General features: G+C 44.3%; 1 protein-coding gene and 1 pseudogene across 2 annotated transcripts in view; one reads left to right on the forward strand and one right to left on the reverse strand.

Annotated features, from left to right (window-relative positions):
* The window catches only part of USP43 (ubiquitin specific peptidase 43), a 49786-nt gene that overhangs the window by 28309 nt on the left and 2175 nt on the right, over window positions 1-19302 (reverse strand). For both annotated transcript variants that reach the window (XM_043474263.1, XM_043474258.1), the window contains exons 2-4: window positions 11801-11932; window positions 5817-5920; window positions 468-560 (exon numbers count right to left, since the gene is read on the reverse strand). In XM_043474263.1, the coding sequence (XP_043330198.1) occupies window positions 468-560; window positions 5817-5920; window positions 11801-11932 (329 nt within the window). The remainder of the gene's footprint in view (window positions 1-467; window positions 561-5816; window positions 5921-11800; window positions 11933-19302) is intronic.
* LOC122424778 lies at window positions 17692-17805 on the forward strand (annotated as a pseudogene).

Below are 19302 nucleotides of genomic sequence, written 5' to 3' on the forward strand. Positions count from 1 at the left end.
GAGCCAAGCTTCATCATGTCTCCTACCTAATCCTGCCTCCTCTTTTCTTTTTTTCTCATATCTCCCAACAGTCCTTTTACCTTTTCCTTTGCTCCTTAAATAAACCTTTTTCTACACCTTCCCCAAGAAGAGAAAGGATTTGGAAATAAAGCTGGGGAAAGCAGAGGATGATAAGTTTTCTCTGGTTCACCTCTGTCTGTTTGAATGGTATAAACTGGCCCATGCCAGCTTCTAAATGGGCCAAAGATGGAAGCCGGGCAATGGGGCAGATAAACAAAAGCATGTTTATAATTCCTTCTTCAGCTAAAGAAGGAACTCAGTAACCTTTCATGTCAATCATCCCATTAGGTCACTGGATGTCCCCAAGAAGCAAGGCTTGGCTGAGAAGCAAAAGAGAACTTTGCAGCTGCAGGGCCCAGAGGTTCCAAAGGATGGACGTCAAGTTCACCAGCATGATGCTCACGTACCTCGTCTGGCGCAGAGGGATGGGCAGGGACACGCACAGGAAAGGGTCGAAGGTGTTGCTCTGTTTCAGGCAGTGGGGACAGGTTAAGGAAGATCTGTGAGGGTGGAGGATACACATTAAAGTTGAATCGCAATTTGAACAGTTGGGCAGTTCCTCGAAGAGTTACAGTCACCATTGCAATTTCTCTGCTAGGGCCATACCACAAAGAATTGAAGACAGGTATTCAAATCTTTGTGCACAAAGGTTCAGACAATGTTATTCACAATATCCAAAGGGCGGATACAATTCATGTGTCCATCAATGGATAAATGGATAAACAGAATGTGTTATAGACACGCAATGGATTATTACTCAGTCCTAAGGTCCTCATACTTGCTACATAAATGAACCTTGACAACATCATGTGAGTAAAAGAAGCCAGACACCAAAGGCTACATAATTTATGATTCCATGTATATGAAATACCAGAGTGAGTAAAGCCACAGGGAGAGAATGCAGATTGGTGGTTGCCAGGTGACGAGAGGAGAGAGACCTGGAGAGTGGCTGCTTCATGAGTACCAGGTTTTCTTTTGGGGGTGAAGAAAATGGTTACCAACTAGAAAAAAATCAGTGGTTGCACAACATAGTGGGTGTACATGCTGCTGAACTACAACTTTAAAATGCTTAATTTTATGTTATGTGGCTCTCAACTCAATTTCTTAAAAAGGAAAAAGTTTAATCATATGTATGGGGATTTCCCTGGTGGTACAAAGGCTAAGACTCTGCTCCCGATGCAGGAGGGTGGGCCTGTGTTCAATCTGGTCAGGGAACTATATGCCACATGCTGCAACCAAGACCCAGCACAGCCAAATAAATAAATAAATCTTAAAAAAAGAAAAAACAGACCAGAGCACAGACAGGAGTATTTAATGTTCAATCACTCTCTGCCTCTGGTAAATTTCCCTTTGGGAAAACCATGGCAATGCTGTAGTAAAAAAGATGCACCAGGCATAGAGCGCCAGCCAGCAGGGGGACCTGACATTTGTGAGGACTCCTCTGCCACACTGTTTCTCTCCCTCCCTCCTCCCAACCTCACCCATCACATACTGTGGCATAACATAGACCTGAAAGACGTACTTTGTCATTGGGAAATTTCCAAACCCGTTTCACATTTAAGCAGACCAATGAGAGGGAATGTTTTTCTTTGACTTACTCATTTTTTTAAAATCTACTAAAACTAAGCGAGGCCGAATTTTTCTTGCAGATGCGCCCTAGTCAACCAATCCAGGGACACGGCCTTTAGATGGAGCCGTGAATCTCTGGCAGGGAGCAAGAGATGCATAGTTTGGCAAAAACATAGAACAGCCTAATTTTGTATTTAAAGAATAAAGAAAGCATATTGTTTTCATAATAAACCAGAAAGAGGACGTGAGAGGCACCTGTTCCTCAAAGGATGAGAAATGAGGATGATGAGTATGACCAACAGATCGGGGGAGAGGGTAGCATCACTTTCACAGAAAACTCCAAGGGTTACGAGGCTCCAGCTACACCTCAGATATGGCCTGAAGGGGTCCTTTCGTCCTTGCCATCCCCTCCAGTGCATCATGGTCCTGTCCTACCGTCTCCCAGGCACTCACAGGAGAAAGGACAGAAAATCACCCCAACGCCCTTCACTGTTCACTCGCCCATTTTCCCCAAGCTATTCAACCTCTCTGTCCAATTGCTTCTGTTCCAAAACCAGCCTCTCATCTGCCGCTGGAACTCAGAACTGCTGTCTGCTCTCCATGGGTTACAAATGCCCCAAAACAACACTGCTTGTTTCACACCCTGGCCTCTCACTGCCACTGAATATCCATCTGACACCTCCCACCTAGCCAGCTTCACCTGCTCGCTAGCTGGTGAGACAGATGTTCGCACTGGCAATGGTAATTAAGACAATGCACAATTAAGATGTCACCTCTCCAAATCTTCGATCTGAAAAACGCTTCTAAAACATACTCTGCCTAAAAGGGAATGCCACCTATAATGGGAACCAGATTAGGATTTCCGTGAACAAAAGCTCTGAATGCCATGGAGAGAGGAATGCGCGCGCGCGCCGCGCGCACACACACACACACACACACACACACACACACACACACACACACACACACACACACACACACACACACACACACACACGCTGCCTCCTCTAGCCAAAACTCCAACATAGCAACAATCCTTGACTATTAAACTTGCAGATGTTTTCAAGCTATGATAATAATTGTATAGAATAACCAATTATTTGTCCTCCAGTCCAGCGGTCCTGGACCTTTTTGGCACCAGGGACCAATTTTGTGGAAAACAATTTTTCCAAGGGAAAGGGGTGGGGGGGGGATGGTTTGGGAATGATTCAAGAGCATTACATTCACTGTGCACTTTATTTCTATTCTTATTATATCAGCTCCATCTCAGATCAGCAGGGATTAGATCCCGGAGGTTGGGGTTCCCCTGCTCTAGCCTACAACCTCCAGCACCCTAATACTATTCTCCCTTTCCTCCTCCAGCCAAAGGCAAAACCTCAGCCCCCCTAAAAAGGGGAGAGCAAGGGGAGATATAGGGAGAATCTCAGTGAGCAGGGGGCCTCTGGACTAACCCGTAATAGCACTTCCGGCTTTCGGTTTCACAAAGAAGACTGATACCAGAGGGCATCCTCCCCAGGAAAGGAGACTGAAGAGGGTCCAGATCAGCAAGGACCACACCCAGGGATTCCAGCCTGGAACTGGCATCCACTGATGGCCGCAGAAAACCACTGCTCAGACCTCAAAAGCTCTAACCTAGATGGATGTCCCTAACAATATTTTTTTTCTTTACTCTGGACCAGAAGGCAGAAAGCAGCTATTTTTAGCAGTTACCAATCCTTTTTTTTTAGCATGACTATCTTGCTTCTTACTCATCCTTCTACAGCAATCGACCCAAAGGGTGCTTACAGTCCTTAGTATCGAATCAGCTCAAATATCACTTCTTCAGGAATCTGTCCCTGACTCACCTTTTACCTTGTGACACTGTGATTTATAATAAGAAATATATATTTATGTTGAAAAGTATGTATATTCCTGGCACAGAGCTCCTAAAACCCTTGGAATTTCCTAAGTGATGAGAGCAGAAATAAAGGTAAAATGAGCATCTTTTGCTATTCATAAAAAATCCCATACAACCACTCCCGAGTTTATGCTAAAACCACAGGATGGGGGCTGGTTTTCAAAGGAACCCAGCACAGGATGAGGACTTTCAGCTTCACGTGCTAGCTCCACGCTAGGACTCTAAGCTCAGCTAAGAGCCCATATGCTGCAGGGGCGTGGCCAAAAAGAAAAGAAAAAAAAGAAAGTAATGTAAAGGGAAACAAGAGATTTTTTTTCCTCTTTCACACTCATAACATGCACTTCAAAAATCCCCCAATTTTTCCTTCAAAGCACCTGCCAGTTATACAACTATGTAAAACCCCAGGAGTCACCCTAGATGTTCACAGTTCCCTTGGTCCCTCCCCCTCTTACCCTTAAACCCACTGGCAAGTCCTGTTGACTCTACATCCCAAACCTGTTCCCCATCTACCCACCCTTTTCCCTCCATTTCCATCACTACCAGTCTCCATCATTCTCCCACTGGGAGGACATCACATCAGCTGCTATCCAGCTCTCAGTGCTGCCTCCCTTCATCACCAAAACAAGTAATTTCTTTCTTTCTTTGTTTTTTTGGCTGCAGGCCATGGCAGGTGGGATCAGATCCCCTATCAGGGATCGAACTCGTGCCAAGTTCAGTGGAAGCTCAGATTCTTAACCACTGGACAGCCAGGGAAGTCCCAAGCAGCCAGTTTCTTAAATGGATCATTAGACCACACGCAGCCATAAACTTCGAAGTGGTTCCCTGTGGCCCTTAGGTCACATACAACCCACACTACCAGGTGCCTGTTCACCTCTCCAGACTCACCTCTCCCCACCCTTCACTACTTGGCAGCTCTCTGGTCCTTGAACTTGGATCGTCTCCACCCCAGACCCTTTGCTGCTTTTTCTGCCTGGAATACCCTGTCCCCAAGTTATCTGAATGGCCAGCTTCTCGTCACTCAGCTCGCAGCTCGAATGTCCCCTCTGAAAATAAGCCTCACCTGATCGCCTTATCTAAGGTCGACTGCCTCCCCAACCTCCCAGGTTATCATTTCACTCATTGTTATCACAGATTGTTGCACCTTATGTGTGTATTAAGTCCCTTCCCAGGTGGCGCTAGTGGTAAAGAACCCGCCTGCCAATGCAGGATACGTAAGAGACGCGGGTTTGATCCCTGGGTTGGGAAGATCCCCTGGAGAAGTGCATGGCAACACACTTCATTATTCTTGCCTGAAGAATCCCATGGACAGAGGAGCCTGGCCAGCTACATTCCAAGGATCGCATGGAGTCGGACCCAACTGAAGTGACTTAGCAGGCACATATGTGTTCTATCTAACACCTCCCCCGATAGATGCTTTCAAACTGTGGTGTTGGAGAAGACTCTTGAGTCCTTGGACTGCAAGGAGATCAAACCAGTCAATCCTAAAGGAAATCAACACTGAATATTCACTGGAAGGACTGATACTGAAACTAAAGCTCCAATACTTTGGCCACCCGATGCAAAGAGCTGATTCTTTGGAAAAGACCTTGATGCTGGGAAAGATTGAGGGCAGGAGAAGAAGGGGATGACAGAGGATGCGATGGTTGGGTAGCATCACTGACTCAATGGACATGAATTTGAGCAAGCTCCAGGAGACAGTGGAGGACAGAGGAACCTGGCGTGCTACAGTCCATGGGGTCACAAAGAGTTGAACATGACTTAGCATCTGAACAATAACAACTCCCAATAGAACTGTTATTTGATAAAAACAGTGGCTGGGGTGTGTTCACAGCTCAAGTCTCAGCACCTAGAAGGGGGCCTGGCAGAGTCTATATAAGTTTATATTTTTTATATCCTTCATTATGCTGGGAAATCTTGAACTCCAAATAATGTGTTAGACTCAGCTCTCTGGTAATAAAGAACAAATCAGAAAGATGTCACCCACTTCTCAATAATGGCCTGGGGAGATCCTAGGCCTTCACATTCATGTTATACAGAACCATCTTCATCAACAGCCCTCCTTCAAGGTGGGGTGGGAGGCCCAGGATCCAGCAAGAAAGGAAAGAAATATTGAAGGTCGGAAACAACAGGAGTAAGTGCTTAACTGTGATTAATAATGGGGAAGACAAGGGAGCTTATGGTTTCTGTTGTTTTACAATCTCAGGGTAAACCTAACAATGGGAGGCTGGTTACCAGCATACAAGTTTGCTGAAGGCTTAGGCAACACATTTTAAACATACCCCATTCTTACCTGTATTGTGCTTGGAAGTGGCTTTGCACAAAGCTTTGGCCCACAGAAAGCTGAGCCGATGGCGACAGAAGGTTCTCAGAGGTCCTCCTGACTTCAGGTTGAAGCTGCAAAGAAATGAGGGGAGGAAACAAAATTAGCCATGCCTCCCATCACTCCACTGCATCCAGGCCAACGAGACTGCACCTCCTCCTGGGTCCACAGCATCCCTTTCTGGGGCTAGACCTGCAGAACCAGGCTTTCCATGTCGCTGACCATCATCTACTGCTCCTTCAATCCCTGGACCTCCCCAGTTCCCTGAAAGAGTGACAGAGAAAGGAAAGAGACAGAGGTAATGTGTGTGTGTGTGTGTGAACATGAGTATGTGTGTGTGTGTGTGTGTGTGTGTTGAAAGAGCATGAACCTTGGCGAACACTCACACATACTACCCCAGCCCCAAACTTTACCTCTGGATTAACAAACCCATTCTTCACCCCCATGCGTCTAGGAACCCTGTGTCTAAATGTTTCCTGTACATTTCACTTGGATGGGCTGTCATCATTTCAAACACACCCACAAAAATCTGACCATCTCCCACCTCCTAAACAGTTCCTGAACATATTTTCCAGTGAGCCAGTCTTCACGTAAACATCATCTTTCTCAGACAAAACAGGTTTGTATCTCAGAATAATGAATGCGTCAGCCTCCTCCCACCACACTCTGTCCTACTGTATCCTCCTCTGAATTGCCTTACGTATGAGTGTCCCACTGCGGCTGTAATAAATGGCCACAAATGAGTGGCTTGAAACAACAGAAATGTGTCCTCTCGTAGATTTCAAGACCAGACATCCAAAATCAGGGACTTCCCTGGTGGTCCGGTGGCTAAGACTCTGAGCTCCTGATGCAGGACACCCGGGTTCAACTAGACCCCATATACTAAAGATTCCACGTGCTGCAACTAAGACCTGGTGCAGCCAAATAAATAGATATTTAAAAAATAAAAAGGAGGGAGGGACTCAATCAAGGCACCTTGCGTGACACCCTGTGTGCACAGCTCATAACTGAGCAGCTGATGGAGGAGGAGAGGAGACAGAGGAAGGGGTACATAGGGTCAACTCTAAGCTTCCGATCTGGTGCCTGGAGAGCCCCTGATCCATTAACAGAAGTGTGTGCGTGCTCAGGGGTGTCCCATTCTTTGCGACTCCATGGACTGTAACCTGCCAGGCTCCTCTGTCCATGGGATTTCCCAGGCAAGAATACTGGAGTGGGCTGCCATTTCCTTCTCCATGGACGCTTCCCGGCCCAGGGACCGAACCCTTGTCTCCTGCATTCGGAGGCAGATTCTTTATCACTGAGCCACCAGGGAACCCCATTAACAGAAGAGGAAATAGCAACAGGAGAAAGGGGAAGTTGAGAGAGGGGAGAGCAAGCCAAGTTCCAGGAAGAGACACTGAAGGACAAGGGAATGAAGGGCTCGGAGAAGAGAGAACGTGGATACAGAGCAGACACGGGCATCTGGGGCTGCCCAGGACTGTCTCCTCTTCACTGAGAGTAGCCCTCACTTTGGGAACATTGAATTCAGTCCAGGGGTGGGGGGCAAGGCTCTTTCATTGGGGGTCCCGTCCTTCCTCACCAAAGAGACAGGCACGTGACTGAAGCAAGATGGATGAGATGCGATGTTCCTGCCCTGCATGTTGATCACAGGCAGACTCACCCACAGGCTGAAAACTGCAACTTCGGCAGGAGTGTCCAGGCCAGAGGATTGAGCCGTTCCTGCCACTGACACCCCTACCCCAGAGCTGTCTGGTTTGGGACAGTTCCCAGCCCGGTCTTCAGCCTTCATTTCCATTCCACCCTTCACCTTTCACCTCCATTCTCCACTCTTCTGCCCTTGGCCTCCCCCTTTTTGTTTGATTGGCTGATTGGCTGATTGGCTGCCAGTCCTCACAACCAAAGACCTCTCAGTGACCCAGGCTGCTTCTCCATCAGGATGATGGGGCAGTGGGACTTCCCTGACAATCCGGTGGTTAAGACCTTCCAATGCAGGGGGTTCGGATTCGATCCCTGGTTGGGGAGCTAAGATCCCACATGCCTCACGGCCAAAATAACTAAAACAGAAGCAATACTTTGAAAATGGTCCACATTAAAAAAAAATAAATCTAAAAAAGATGATAAGGCAGCATGCAATGGAAGCGGCTGCAGACAGGACCGTCCAAGGATGGGTATGTAAAGAGAAAATTCCAAATGAGGCTGGGGTGAGAGGCAATGGAGGATCACTCATAAAGCATGGTCTGCCAGCCCAGTCGGACCAGGCTGGGGCTACCCTGCTAGCCGAGCGATCCTGACTGTCTCCCTGAGCCTTGTTCCACACCTAAAAGGAACAGGAGCTCAGGGAGTCATCGTTTAAATAAAAAGAGACGAGGGTATCCTGCCTGGCACATAGTAGGTGCTTAATAGATGTTAGGTTCCTGGTCCTCTTCCCAGCCTCAGCCCTTTCTTAATCCTGTAAGACTGGTGTTTTCTGTGAGATAAACTGCCTGAAAGATTGCTGGTGTCACACTGTCCACGGGATAGTAAAAAGACGCCCTATTCACCAGATGAAAACATTTATTGTTACATTAACAGAGAAGAAAGTGGTCCTCATGTTTCCTATTCTGGTTTCAAATAAATTGAGCTACATGGCTTTCATATGTTTGAAACAGAAATAGCCTCAGAAAGAAAAATTGTTCAGAGGTACACAGGGGACAGTCCCTTTCCTTCTTGGAAAGCGAAAATGAAGTTTGTGCCAGATAGTCCAACAGCTCTGCTCTTTTACCTTCAAGCATTCACAGCCAGCCCTCTGCAGGCAGCCCGATTTTCTGAGAGCAAGTTTCAGGAGGGGCTTTGACTCCAGACAGAGAAAAGATCTTTCCTGGTTTCAATCAGGTCAGATGAAGAGCAGGCCAAGCTCCTCTCTCCAGCCAACAGCCAGCCATGGTCTTGTTGGGTCGTGGGTGCCTTCTTGACACCCTTGGCCATTAAAGGAACAGAAATAGCCAGCGTGACTGAGAATCATGAGTGAGGGGCAGAGGGGCCTGAAACCAGGCAGAGCTGTTGGTGGGTCAGCCAGTTAGGGCCCCGTCAGCTGTATAGGAGTCTGGATTCTGTTATAAGCGAAATAGGGAGCTGCTGAGGGAATTAAAGCAGGAGGGTGTTGCGATCTTATTTCCCTTCTGAAAAGATCCCTCTGGCTGCAGCATGAGGAACACACAGTAGTGGGGCACACTGGAAAATGGAAGACCAGTTAGGGCTGCTTTTATGTGGGTCTTGAAATTGTAACAAGTTATTGACTTAAATAAACTCACTGTCATCATAAAGAAAGGTGTGAGGTGGTGCACTGTGGTTGGGACCAAGGCTCCAGAGCGGAGTTCTCAATGAGGGGGATGCTTTCGCCTCTCCTCCAGGGGACACGTGGCCGTGTCTGGAGACAGTTTTGGTAATCAATCACAATTATGGATGCCACCGGCAGCTGCTAGGTAAAGAAATGCTACAAATGCTACAATGCACAGGAGAAACCCCCACTCCCCTAGAATTACCTGGTCTTCTGTCAAAAGTGCTGAGGCTAAGAAGCCCTGTTCTAAGAGTCGAATTTTCTAGCTTTGCATCCTGGCTCTCCTACTGGCTTGCTGTGTGACTTGGGGCAAGTTACTTAACCTCTCTGTGCTCTCCCCAACCTCTATGGGATGCTTTGCCTGCCACCAAAGGACAAGAGAAGGATCGAAAGGTAACTGGTAAGGCTGTTTATCCCTCTTACTTGCCAGGTAGGAAGTGCTGACTGGCATAGGCAGGGAGTGGGGAGAAGGAGGGGAAAAATGGGACAAGCCTTTTCTTTTTTTCTTTTTTGGCCACGTGCCTTGCAGAATCTTAGTTCCCCGACTAGGGATCGAATCTGTGCCCCCTGCAGTGGAAGCACAGAGTCTAAACCACTTGACTGCCAGGGAAGCCCCAGGATGGTTCTTTTTAAAATAAGAAAACAGGCTTTCAAGCTAGACTCCCCTTGGACTTGAATCCTGACTCTGTCACTTCTTAAGCTGTGCTGCTTCGGGAAGGTTACACAGCCTGTCTGATTCTTGGTTTACCCATATGTCAAATGGGGATAATAACTCTCGTAACACTCCACAAATGACAGTAGCTATTAATACTGTGTATAACACTCCAAGATGTGCTCTGAAAAGTACAGAACAGGGTACAATCACTATCTTCCCCGTCCCATGCATTTGGCAACCTGCTGTCTCAGACAGAAGAACTCTTTCTGCAGCTCTGTCAAGTTCTTAGCTTCTACATTATACTGTGGTTTAAAAGAGTTTATTCAAGACATATATGGTGATGCTCTCCTTAAAGCTGCAACTTGTCATTTTAAAAAAAAAAGAAACAGAGACAACAATCGGCTGTGCAGGCAAGTTAAAGGAAAAAGCTGACTCGGCTTCTTGAGCCATTTTATTTTTAAATAAACACTGTATGTATTTGAGGAGTGCAACATGATGATTTGATACACACTGAGGTAGTGAAATAATTACTTCAGTCAAACCAATAAACATATCCATCTCATCACATAGTTACCTTCTTGTGTGTGTGGTGAGAGGACCTAACATCTACTCCTAGCAGATTTCTAGCACTCAATATGGTGTTGTTAATTACAGTCACCATGCTGCATGCTAGGTATCTAGATTCATTCACCCTACAAAACTGACTGCCATTCAATCTCTCCCTCATTTATTTATTCATTTTAGTAAGTATAGTTTATTTACAATGTTGTGTTAATTTCTACTGTACAGCAAAGTGATTCAGTTATATATATATATATATACATACACATATTCTTTATTGTATTCTTTTCCCTCATGGTTTATCACAGGATATTGAATACAGGTCCCTGTGTTATACAGTAGGACCTTGTTGTTTATCCATCTGCTAATCCCAAACTCCCAATCCATCCTTTCCCCAGCCCCCCTCCCCCTGTCTGTTCTCTATGTCTGGGAGTCTGTCTGTTTCGTCAATAGGTCCATTTGTGTCACATTTTAGCATCCCATCTTTATTACTCTAGAATAATAGTCTCTGAGCAGGTAGTGTAAAGATGGGAGAGTAACAGGTGAAAGATCGAAACACTTACAAAGGGCTTTTTAATTGATTCACAAGAGGGATGGGAAAAAATGGTCCAGACATCAAACAAACAAAACAAGTAAAGCAGTTCTTGTAGCTGGTTCTGATCTGGATCAGTTTTGAGACACATCAAAAGTAATGTGTGACTGATTCATTGCCAAAGCTTGTAAAACATTTTTTAAATTATAATGGATTATTCATGGATATTGTTTTGATAACTTTGCTCACTCATGGTATAATAAATTTACTCACTTTTCCTTTCTTAAGTGAGAGATAAAAGGATAGAACCCAATATTGATCTTTATTTAGCAAAGCCATAGAGACTATAACTGATGTATCAACAGACTGTAGCTATTACAAATGACCATAGGGCTTTCTTACTCCCAAAGGTTTGAGGTTTCATCCAAATCTGGGAATGCTGAGGGCACACATGAAAAGATCATCCATCCTGCGTCTTGAGAAAAATGATTGGGAATCACTTGCTCTGCAGGATAAGTAACTGAGAAAGCAGAGCTAAAATGGTAGCATTTGAAAATAATAAGCAATACCACCAATGGCCTCAGAGGACCATACTAAGGCATAGGATACTGATGAAAAGGAAAAAAATTTTTTTTGAACTTTAAACCAAACAGAAACCCTATTCACTGAATCACTGGGATTAGAGAGGATGAGGAACAGCAATGGGAGGAAACGTCTGGTCTAAAACAAACGGGGCAAAGAGGAAGGCGCAGGGAATAGTACTGTGTGAGCAGCAGCCAGAATACACAAAGATCTACGGAGCTGAATCTCAAGATTTAGTTTTGAGTTGAATAAATGTTCAAGGGAAAAAACTAAAATTGAACACAATGTGTTTTTCGAGGGTGACTGACCTTGTCAGACTCCGGCCCTCGGGAGGAACCCTCCAAGTCCTCGTGTACGCGATCCAACAACCAGAGCAGGAACTCCAGAGCATCGTGCTGGGCATTGCCTTGGAACTGAGTGCCGTACTTGGAGACTGCATTCTGAAGGAACAGAGAAAAACCAGAGGGGCAATGTGGCCTTTCCAACAGCCAACTACATATATCTCCACTCTTTGGAACATTCTTTTCCCATAAAGGTCATTACAGGGTATTGAGTAGAGTTCCCTGTGCTATACATTTCTGTTCTGTATATAGATTCATTTGTATAACCTTTTAGATTCCACATATACGTGATATTATATAGGATTTGTCTTTACATTTCAAGAAGCCCACTCACTCAGTCATCTCTGACTTTGTGGCCCCCATGGACTGTAGCCCCCAGGCTTCTCTGTCCATGGGTTTCTCCAGGCAAGAATCCTGGAGTGGGTTGCCATTCCCTTCTCCAGAGGGTCTTCCCGACTTGGGGATGGAACCCGGGTCTCCTACATTGCAGGGAGATTCTTTACCATTTAAGCCAAGGAAATTCACTAACACATAAGTGATATCATATAGTATTTTCTTTGTCTGACTTATTTTACTAAGCATAATATTCTCCAGGTCCATCCCTGTTGCTGCAAATGGCAGTATTTCATTCTTTTGGTTTTTTGGCTCAGTAATATTCCATTGTCTGTTTCTATTACATCTTTTTCTATTTACTTATTTTATCACACTGGTCTTCACTGGGGCACGTGAACTCTTAGTTGGAGCATATGCAATCTAGTTCCCTGACCAGGGATCGAACCTGGGCCACCTGCATTGGGGGTGGGGAATCTTAGCCACTGAACCACCAGGGAAGTCCCCGTACCATATCTTCTTAATCCAATTGTCTGTTGATGGGCACTTAGTTTACTACCATGTGTTGGCTATTGTAAATAGTGCTGCTATGAACAATGGGGTGAGTGTATCTTTTCAAACTAGTGTTTTCATTTTTTTTCTGGAAACAGACCCAGGAGTGGAATTGCTGTATCATGTGGTAGAATGTTTTTATATACATGATTCTCTCTCTTGCCTGAAGCTCTGGTCCTTGTAGTGCTGCAGCCCACGCTCCCCTGCCCCCATTAGTCTATTTCCGCGCTGTCTCTCTCTGCTCATCCCATAGATGGACAGCTTCTGGCCCTGCTCTCTCAGCAGTTGTTTCCTTCATTCCCAAGGTGTCAACTCTCCTCTTGAGATTGACCACGTGACCCAGTGAAGTGGAATTCCTTAAATACCACCCCTGTGGTTCCTTCACTGCCTCTTCCTAAAATGAATGGAATTTGAGAAGTCCGAACTTCTGTGGTTAGATCACAAAATGTGAGAGCCAATCCTCCATCCATCCCTTTAATAAATAAGTGTTTGTTGAGTGCCTACCACAGGCCAAGCACTAGTCTAGGGCCTGGGGTTCCAAGGGGGAGCGGGGCAGACGAGACTTCCTGCCCTCTTGGCACTCATATTCCCGCACCCTTCACTTTGTCCTGTTAAAGGATGTGGCAACTTCATCATTTCCTAGGTACAGGCAGGTTCCAGCTTTTAAAAAGTTCACTTCAAAGGGTAATATATATACCTACCTTTTTAAATAAAGAATTCAAAATATAAAAAGAGCAGTAATGAAAAGTCTTCCCTTGCCTGGGTGCCCCTCACGAAAAGAAAGAAGATACTGAATATTTTCTTACTTAAGCATCCTTCCATGGTATTCTTTGTGCAAGCAAGAGCATTTGAGTGTAAGCAATCCCCCTTGTCTGTGTACAGGGCACATCCTGTATATGTCCCCTGCAGGTCTGTCCTCTGCTCATGCCCACCCCAGGGAGCAATGTGAGCAAAGCTGTGGACCCAGCCGATCTCACCATGTCCAATCAAATCAAAGGTGTGCCATGTGCTCAGTCTTGTCCAACTTTTTGTGACCCCATGGAGGACCCCACCAGGCTCCTCTATCCATGGGATTTCCCAGGCAATACAGGAATGGGTTGCAATTTCCTTCTCCCGAGGATCTTCCCGACCCAGGGACTGAACCCACATCTCTTGCATCACCTGCACTGACAGGCAGATTTTTTACCACTGAGCCACCTGGGAAGCCCTAATGAAAGGGCCTGGGCTTTTTCTCTTTTAAATCTTCCTTTGGGATTTAAAGGCAACTTTAGGAGGAGGTGAAGCAAAATTCAAGATTTGATTAACTGAAATGCTGGTTCTGAGTTTATTATTTGAAGCACGCTAGCTTGGGTGCATTGGAGGGTCTAGATTTCTCTATACTTTGACCGCCCCCCACACACACACAAGCAAGCCTGCCCAATAAGCAATTAAAAAGAAGCATGAATAAGTAATAAACAATGAGTAATGTTTGTGGTATAAGTATTCATATGCCCGTCATGTATGGATGTGAGAGTTGGACTGTAAAGAAAGCTGAGCGCCGAAAAATTGATGCTTTCGAACTGTGGTATTGGAGAAGACTCTTCAGAGTCCCTTGGACTGCTAGGAGATCCAACCAGTCCATCCTAAAGGAGATCAGTCCTGGGTGTTCATTGTAAGGACTGATGATGAAGCTGAAACTCCAGTACTTTGGCCACCTCATGCGAAGAGCTGACTCATTGGAAAAGACCCTGATGCTAGGAGGGATTGGGGGCAGGAGGAGAAGGGGACGACAGAGGATGAGATGACTGGATGGCATCACCAACTCGATGGACATGAGTTTGAGTAAACTCCCGGAGTTTGTGATGGACAGGGAAGCCTGGCGTGCTGCGGTTCATGGGGTCGCAAAGAGTCGGACACAACTGAGCAACTGAACTGAACTGACTGACTGATGCCCCAGGCAATACTGGGGATATATTTTGACTAACAAGTTATTGTTAATCTGAAATTCAAATGGAGCCGGGCATCATGTATTTTGCCCGGCGACTGTACCCCCCAGTCATCCTCAAACCTGTATCCTTAGTACCAACATTCCCTCCCGGGGGAGCAGCCAGCACCCCCCAGCTGGAAATCTCTAAAATCAGCTCTTTAATGTCAGGGTCCTCTTTCCAGTTCCCTCTCACACCCACATCAGTCAAGAGTTCTGATTCTGGCTTCCTGACTGCACTTTCCACAGTCCCAGTCCCACTGTTGAGTCCTAATTCCTGACAACCCAGATGACAATACCCACCTAGAGGGAAGTCCGGCCCCCAGCAGCTCCCCCTGCCCACCTACTGCCTGCAGGACAGGACAGAACCTTCTTCCACAACCCTGCTGATAAGGTCAGGCCCCCACCCCAAACCCTTCCTAACTGCATTAAAGCTATATCCTAACATGGGAGGGATGAATGGCAATATTTGGTATTTCTACCCTGCAATACGGCATAGCTCTACCCATGAGTGTGTTTCTCCCTCTCATCACTGATAATTTATAACATGTTTAAGCAGTATTCCTAGTTATTTCATATTTCTGGTTTTTAGAAATGAAATCTCATTTTTATGTTTCTAAAAGGGTCTTGCTTTTGACTCTCTAGTACCTGACCCCGTTAGTGACAGTGATAATTCTAAAACGTGGATTCCCAGAACCATTCAGTAGTTTTTCTTCTGGAAAAAAAAAAAAAGTTGAATTTTAATCCAGTTTCCTTTTCATGTCTTACTGTTTTCTCCAGAACTTCCAAAACATACAAGTGATGAAGGTATCCTTGTTTTTTTAAAAAGCAATGCCTCTGGTATATCACTTGAGGCATACTGCATTTCTAAAATTGTTGGTCTAAAATTGATCCTCAAACACATACGCTAAGATAAATTCCAGATGGCTGAAATCCTTAAATAGCCATAGAAAAATCAGAAGTACATAACATAGAATGTTTATCAAAAGGTATGAAACAAATAAATCTAAAATTTTCTGTAGGGAGAAGAAGGATTGAGTTTGGAGGAAATACTTGCAGCAAGTATGACAAGAGTTAAAGAATTTAAAGAAACAAGAAAAAACAACATTATGACCAAGGCAGAATATTTAGACAAACCACATGAACAGACAATTCCAGGAGCAGTCTTACAACCATTCATAGTGAAAAAGCACAGAAAGATTCAACACTTGACTCCAAACAAACAATTGTTAAAAACAAGATGCTATTTCTATTTGTTCAACATATTAATGAGAGACTATTTAATACTCAGGAAAACATGCATTGCTGGTGTATCTACAACTTGATATCATTTTTGGAAATTTGTCAATGTGGGCACTAAAAATAATCAAGCCCAATAAAGTTGATCTAAAAACTAAAAAGCAATAAACACTTAAAATTGGGAAGATGATTTATATAGATCTCAAAACTCATCAGATGCTACTTAAAATTTTTACTCAGCCCTGAGAAGAAATTCTGCCATTTGTAGCAACATGGATGGACCATGAGGACATTATGCTGAGTGAAATAAAAAGACAGAAGAAATTGGTGTATGATACCTTTTATATGTAGAATCTAAAAATATCAAAATTGAAAAGCAGAAAATAGTGGTTATGAGGGGCTGAGGGTGGAGGGATGGGAGAGGTGTTGTGTAAGGTACATACTTGTAACCAGTAGATATTTAAGTCCTGGAGACTAGTACATGGTACAAGCAGACATCAGGTATTGTGGGTTCAGTTCCAGACCACCATAATAAAGCAAATATTTCAATAAAGCAGGTCACGTGAACTTTTTGGTTTCTCAGTGCATATAAAAGTGATATTTACAGTCTTCTGTGGTCTCTTAATAATACAATATTAAACATACAATAATATTATGTCTAAAAAACAACATATGGACCTTAATTTTCTTAAAAATTTATTGCTAAAAAATGCTAACCATCATCTGAGCCTTCAGCGACTCTTAATCTGCTGGTGGAAAGTCTGGCCTTGATGCTGATGGCTGCTGACTGGTCAGGGTGATGGCTGCTGAAGCCTAGGATGGCTGCGGCAATTTCTTAAAATAAGACAACAGTGACTGACATCTGCGCTTGGGTTGATTTTTCCTTTCACTTGAACCCTTAGAGGTCACTGCAGGGTTATTCATTGGCCTAATTTCAATGTTGTGTGTCTCAGGGAAGAGGAAGGCCTGGGGAGAGACAGATGGGCAGAATGGAAAGCTGGTGGAGCGGTCAGCACACACACATTTATTGATTAAGTTCATCTTATATGGGTGCAATTCACAGCACCCCCAAAACAATGGCAATAGTAACATCAAAGATCACTGATCACAGATCATCGTAACAAATATGGTAAAAATGAAACAGTTGGAAATACTGTGAAAATTACCAAAATGCAACACAGAGACACAAAGTGAGCAAATACTGTTGGAAAAAGGGCACTGATAGACTTGCCCTACACAGGGTTGTCACAGACCTTCAATTTGTAAAGAACACAGTCTCCGCGAAGTACAATACAATGAAATGTACCTATACAGTGATTACAGACAACAAAACTGTATTATAAATACTAAAGTCACTAGAGACTAAACCTTAAATGTTCCCAGCACTAGAAGAAATACAATTACATGATGAGATGGAGGAATTAATCAATGCTACTACTGGCAATCATAATTGCCAGTACACAATCAGTAATACAAACATACCAGATCAATATATTATCAATATAAACCCTACACAGGGTTGTATCTCACATATAACTCAATTTTTAAAAATGGGTGCATTTCATTGTACATAATTTATACCTCAAAAAAGTTGATTTAAAAAGCAAGAAACAAAAAAACCCCAACAAAACAGTCATCTTTGCTTTGACCGTGTCATTTCACTCAAGGAATTAAGTGTATGGAAATGATCAGAGCTGAGGACAATGATTTAAACATAAGAATTTTCAATGCAGCATGATAGTTGGAAAATTGTACAGTATAAAAATGTCTCCCTAGCTTAGGGCAGTGGCAGTATCGTAGCCAATGAGGTTTATCCGAGGCTCGATTATTGCTAATTGAAAAAAAAAAAAAAAAATGTCTCCCTAGCAATTGGATCATTTAGTGAAATAGTATACAATCATTATTAATAAAAACTGTTTCACGGAACATTTTAATGACCAGGAGAAAGTCTTACGTTGCTACTTACATGAAAACAGCAGGATACAAAACTAGAATTTCCAATTGTTTGTACATGATTTGAAACACATCAACACATTAATGATGGTTATTTCTAGAGGGTGGAATTCCAGATCTTTTTTTTAAAACACATTTTAGCATTTTTCATTTTTTTTTAAGTTATACATATTTAATTACATTATCAAAGAAATCAAAGTATTTTGGAACAAGATGTTTTTAATGTATTTATTCATTTGCTGTTAAAACAAAGAGTAGTCCTACTGTCAGTGGGAGGCTGGGTGACTCAGAGACCGAGGAAGGGGACCCCCACAAACCCACCCCATTTGTGTGCCTGGGCTGGAGTCACACACTACAGCATGCTGGCTTCTTAACTTCCTCTCTTCCTCAGTCCAAAGCTAATAATCCCTCTTAAAGACCAAACTCCTTTGTACAACCTTCTGTGGCTTGTCCCCAACCAATTCTCCAGCCCCTCCCCCCAGCCACATAGGATTTCTTGGACAGAGGAGCCTGGCTGGCTGCAGTCCACGGGGTAGCAAGACATGACTTAGTGACGAAACCACCACCACCAATTCATTTTACGAAGCATTTATCCCGTCCAGCCCCACTCCACTCAGTGACTGGCAGTTTCAGTCTTACGGACTATAATGCACTTCTTCCCACCCTCCTCTGTCCTTAGTTGACCCTTCATCCCTCAAAACTCAGCTCAAAGATTCACACTCCTGGGAAGCCTCCCTGCCCCGCCTCCTCACCCCACCTCTCCAGAGCAATCACATCCTTCTAGCACAATTGCCTGGTGTCTCAGACTGTTAAGAATCTGTCAGGTTTGATCCCTGGGTCAGGAGGATCCCCTGGAGAAGGAAATGGCTACCCACTCCAGTGTTCTTGCCTGCAGAATTCCATGGATAGAGGAGCCTGGCGGGCTACAGTCCCTGGGGTCGCAAAGAGTAGACGACCATTGAGCAACTCACACTTTCACACAGCAGAATTGCCAGAGAACATCTTTATTTTGTAGTTCTTGTCACCAGTTCTAATCATGGGCCCGTGGGATTACTTCACTCATCTCCATCTCTCCTGCTGGACCGTAAGCTCCCAGGATTTGCATTCATCCCCCCACGTGTGTTCCATGCTCCTTGTATAGTGTCTGGACACAGTATTTGTTGAATGAATGAATGTTTCCTCATCTGGAAAATCAGAGGAGCCCACCTAGATTTCAATCCACAAGGTTTAAAAGCCCCTGTTCTGGACTCCTCCACTGTCTCCAAGACTGCCTGCCTGAAAAGTCCCAAGAAAATTTGGAACCATATCACCATTATTAACATATTAACAGTTTGATTATCTTTCAATTCCCCCAAGACTCACAAGGAGTTTCTTGGCTCTAGGATTTGAGGCAGAAGAGAAATAGGAAATCCTGGTGAGTCACAGATTACTA

The sequence above is a fragment of the Cervus canadensis genome, chromosome 1 (genome assembly GCF_019320065.1).
Source record: "Cervus canadensis isolate Bull #8, Minnesota chromosome 1, ASM1932006v1, whole genome shotgun sequence".
Lineage (NCBI taxonomy): Eukaryota > Metazoa > Chordata > Mammalia > Artiodactyla > Cervidae > Cervus > Cervus canadensis.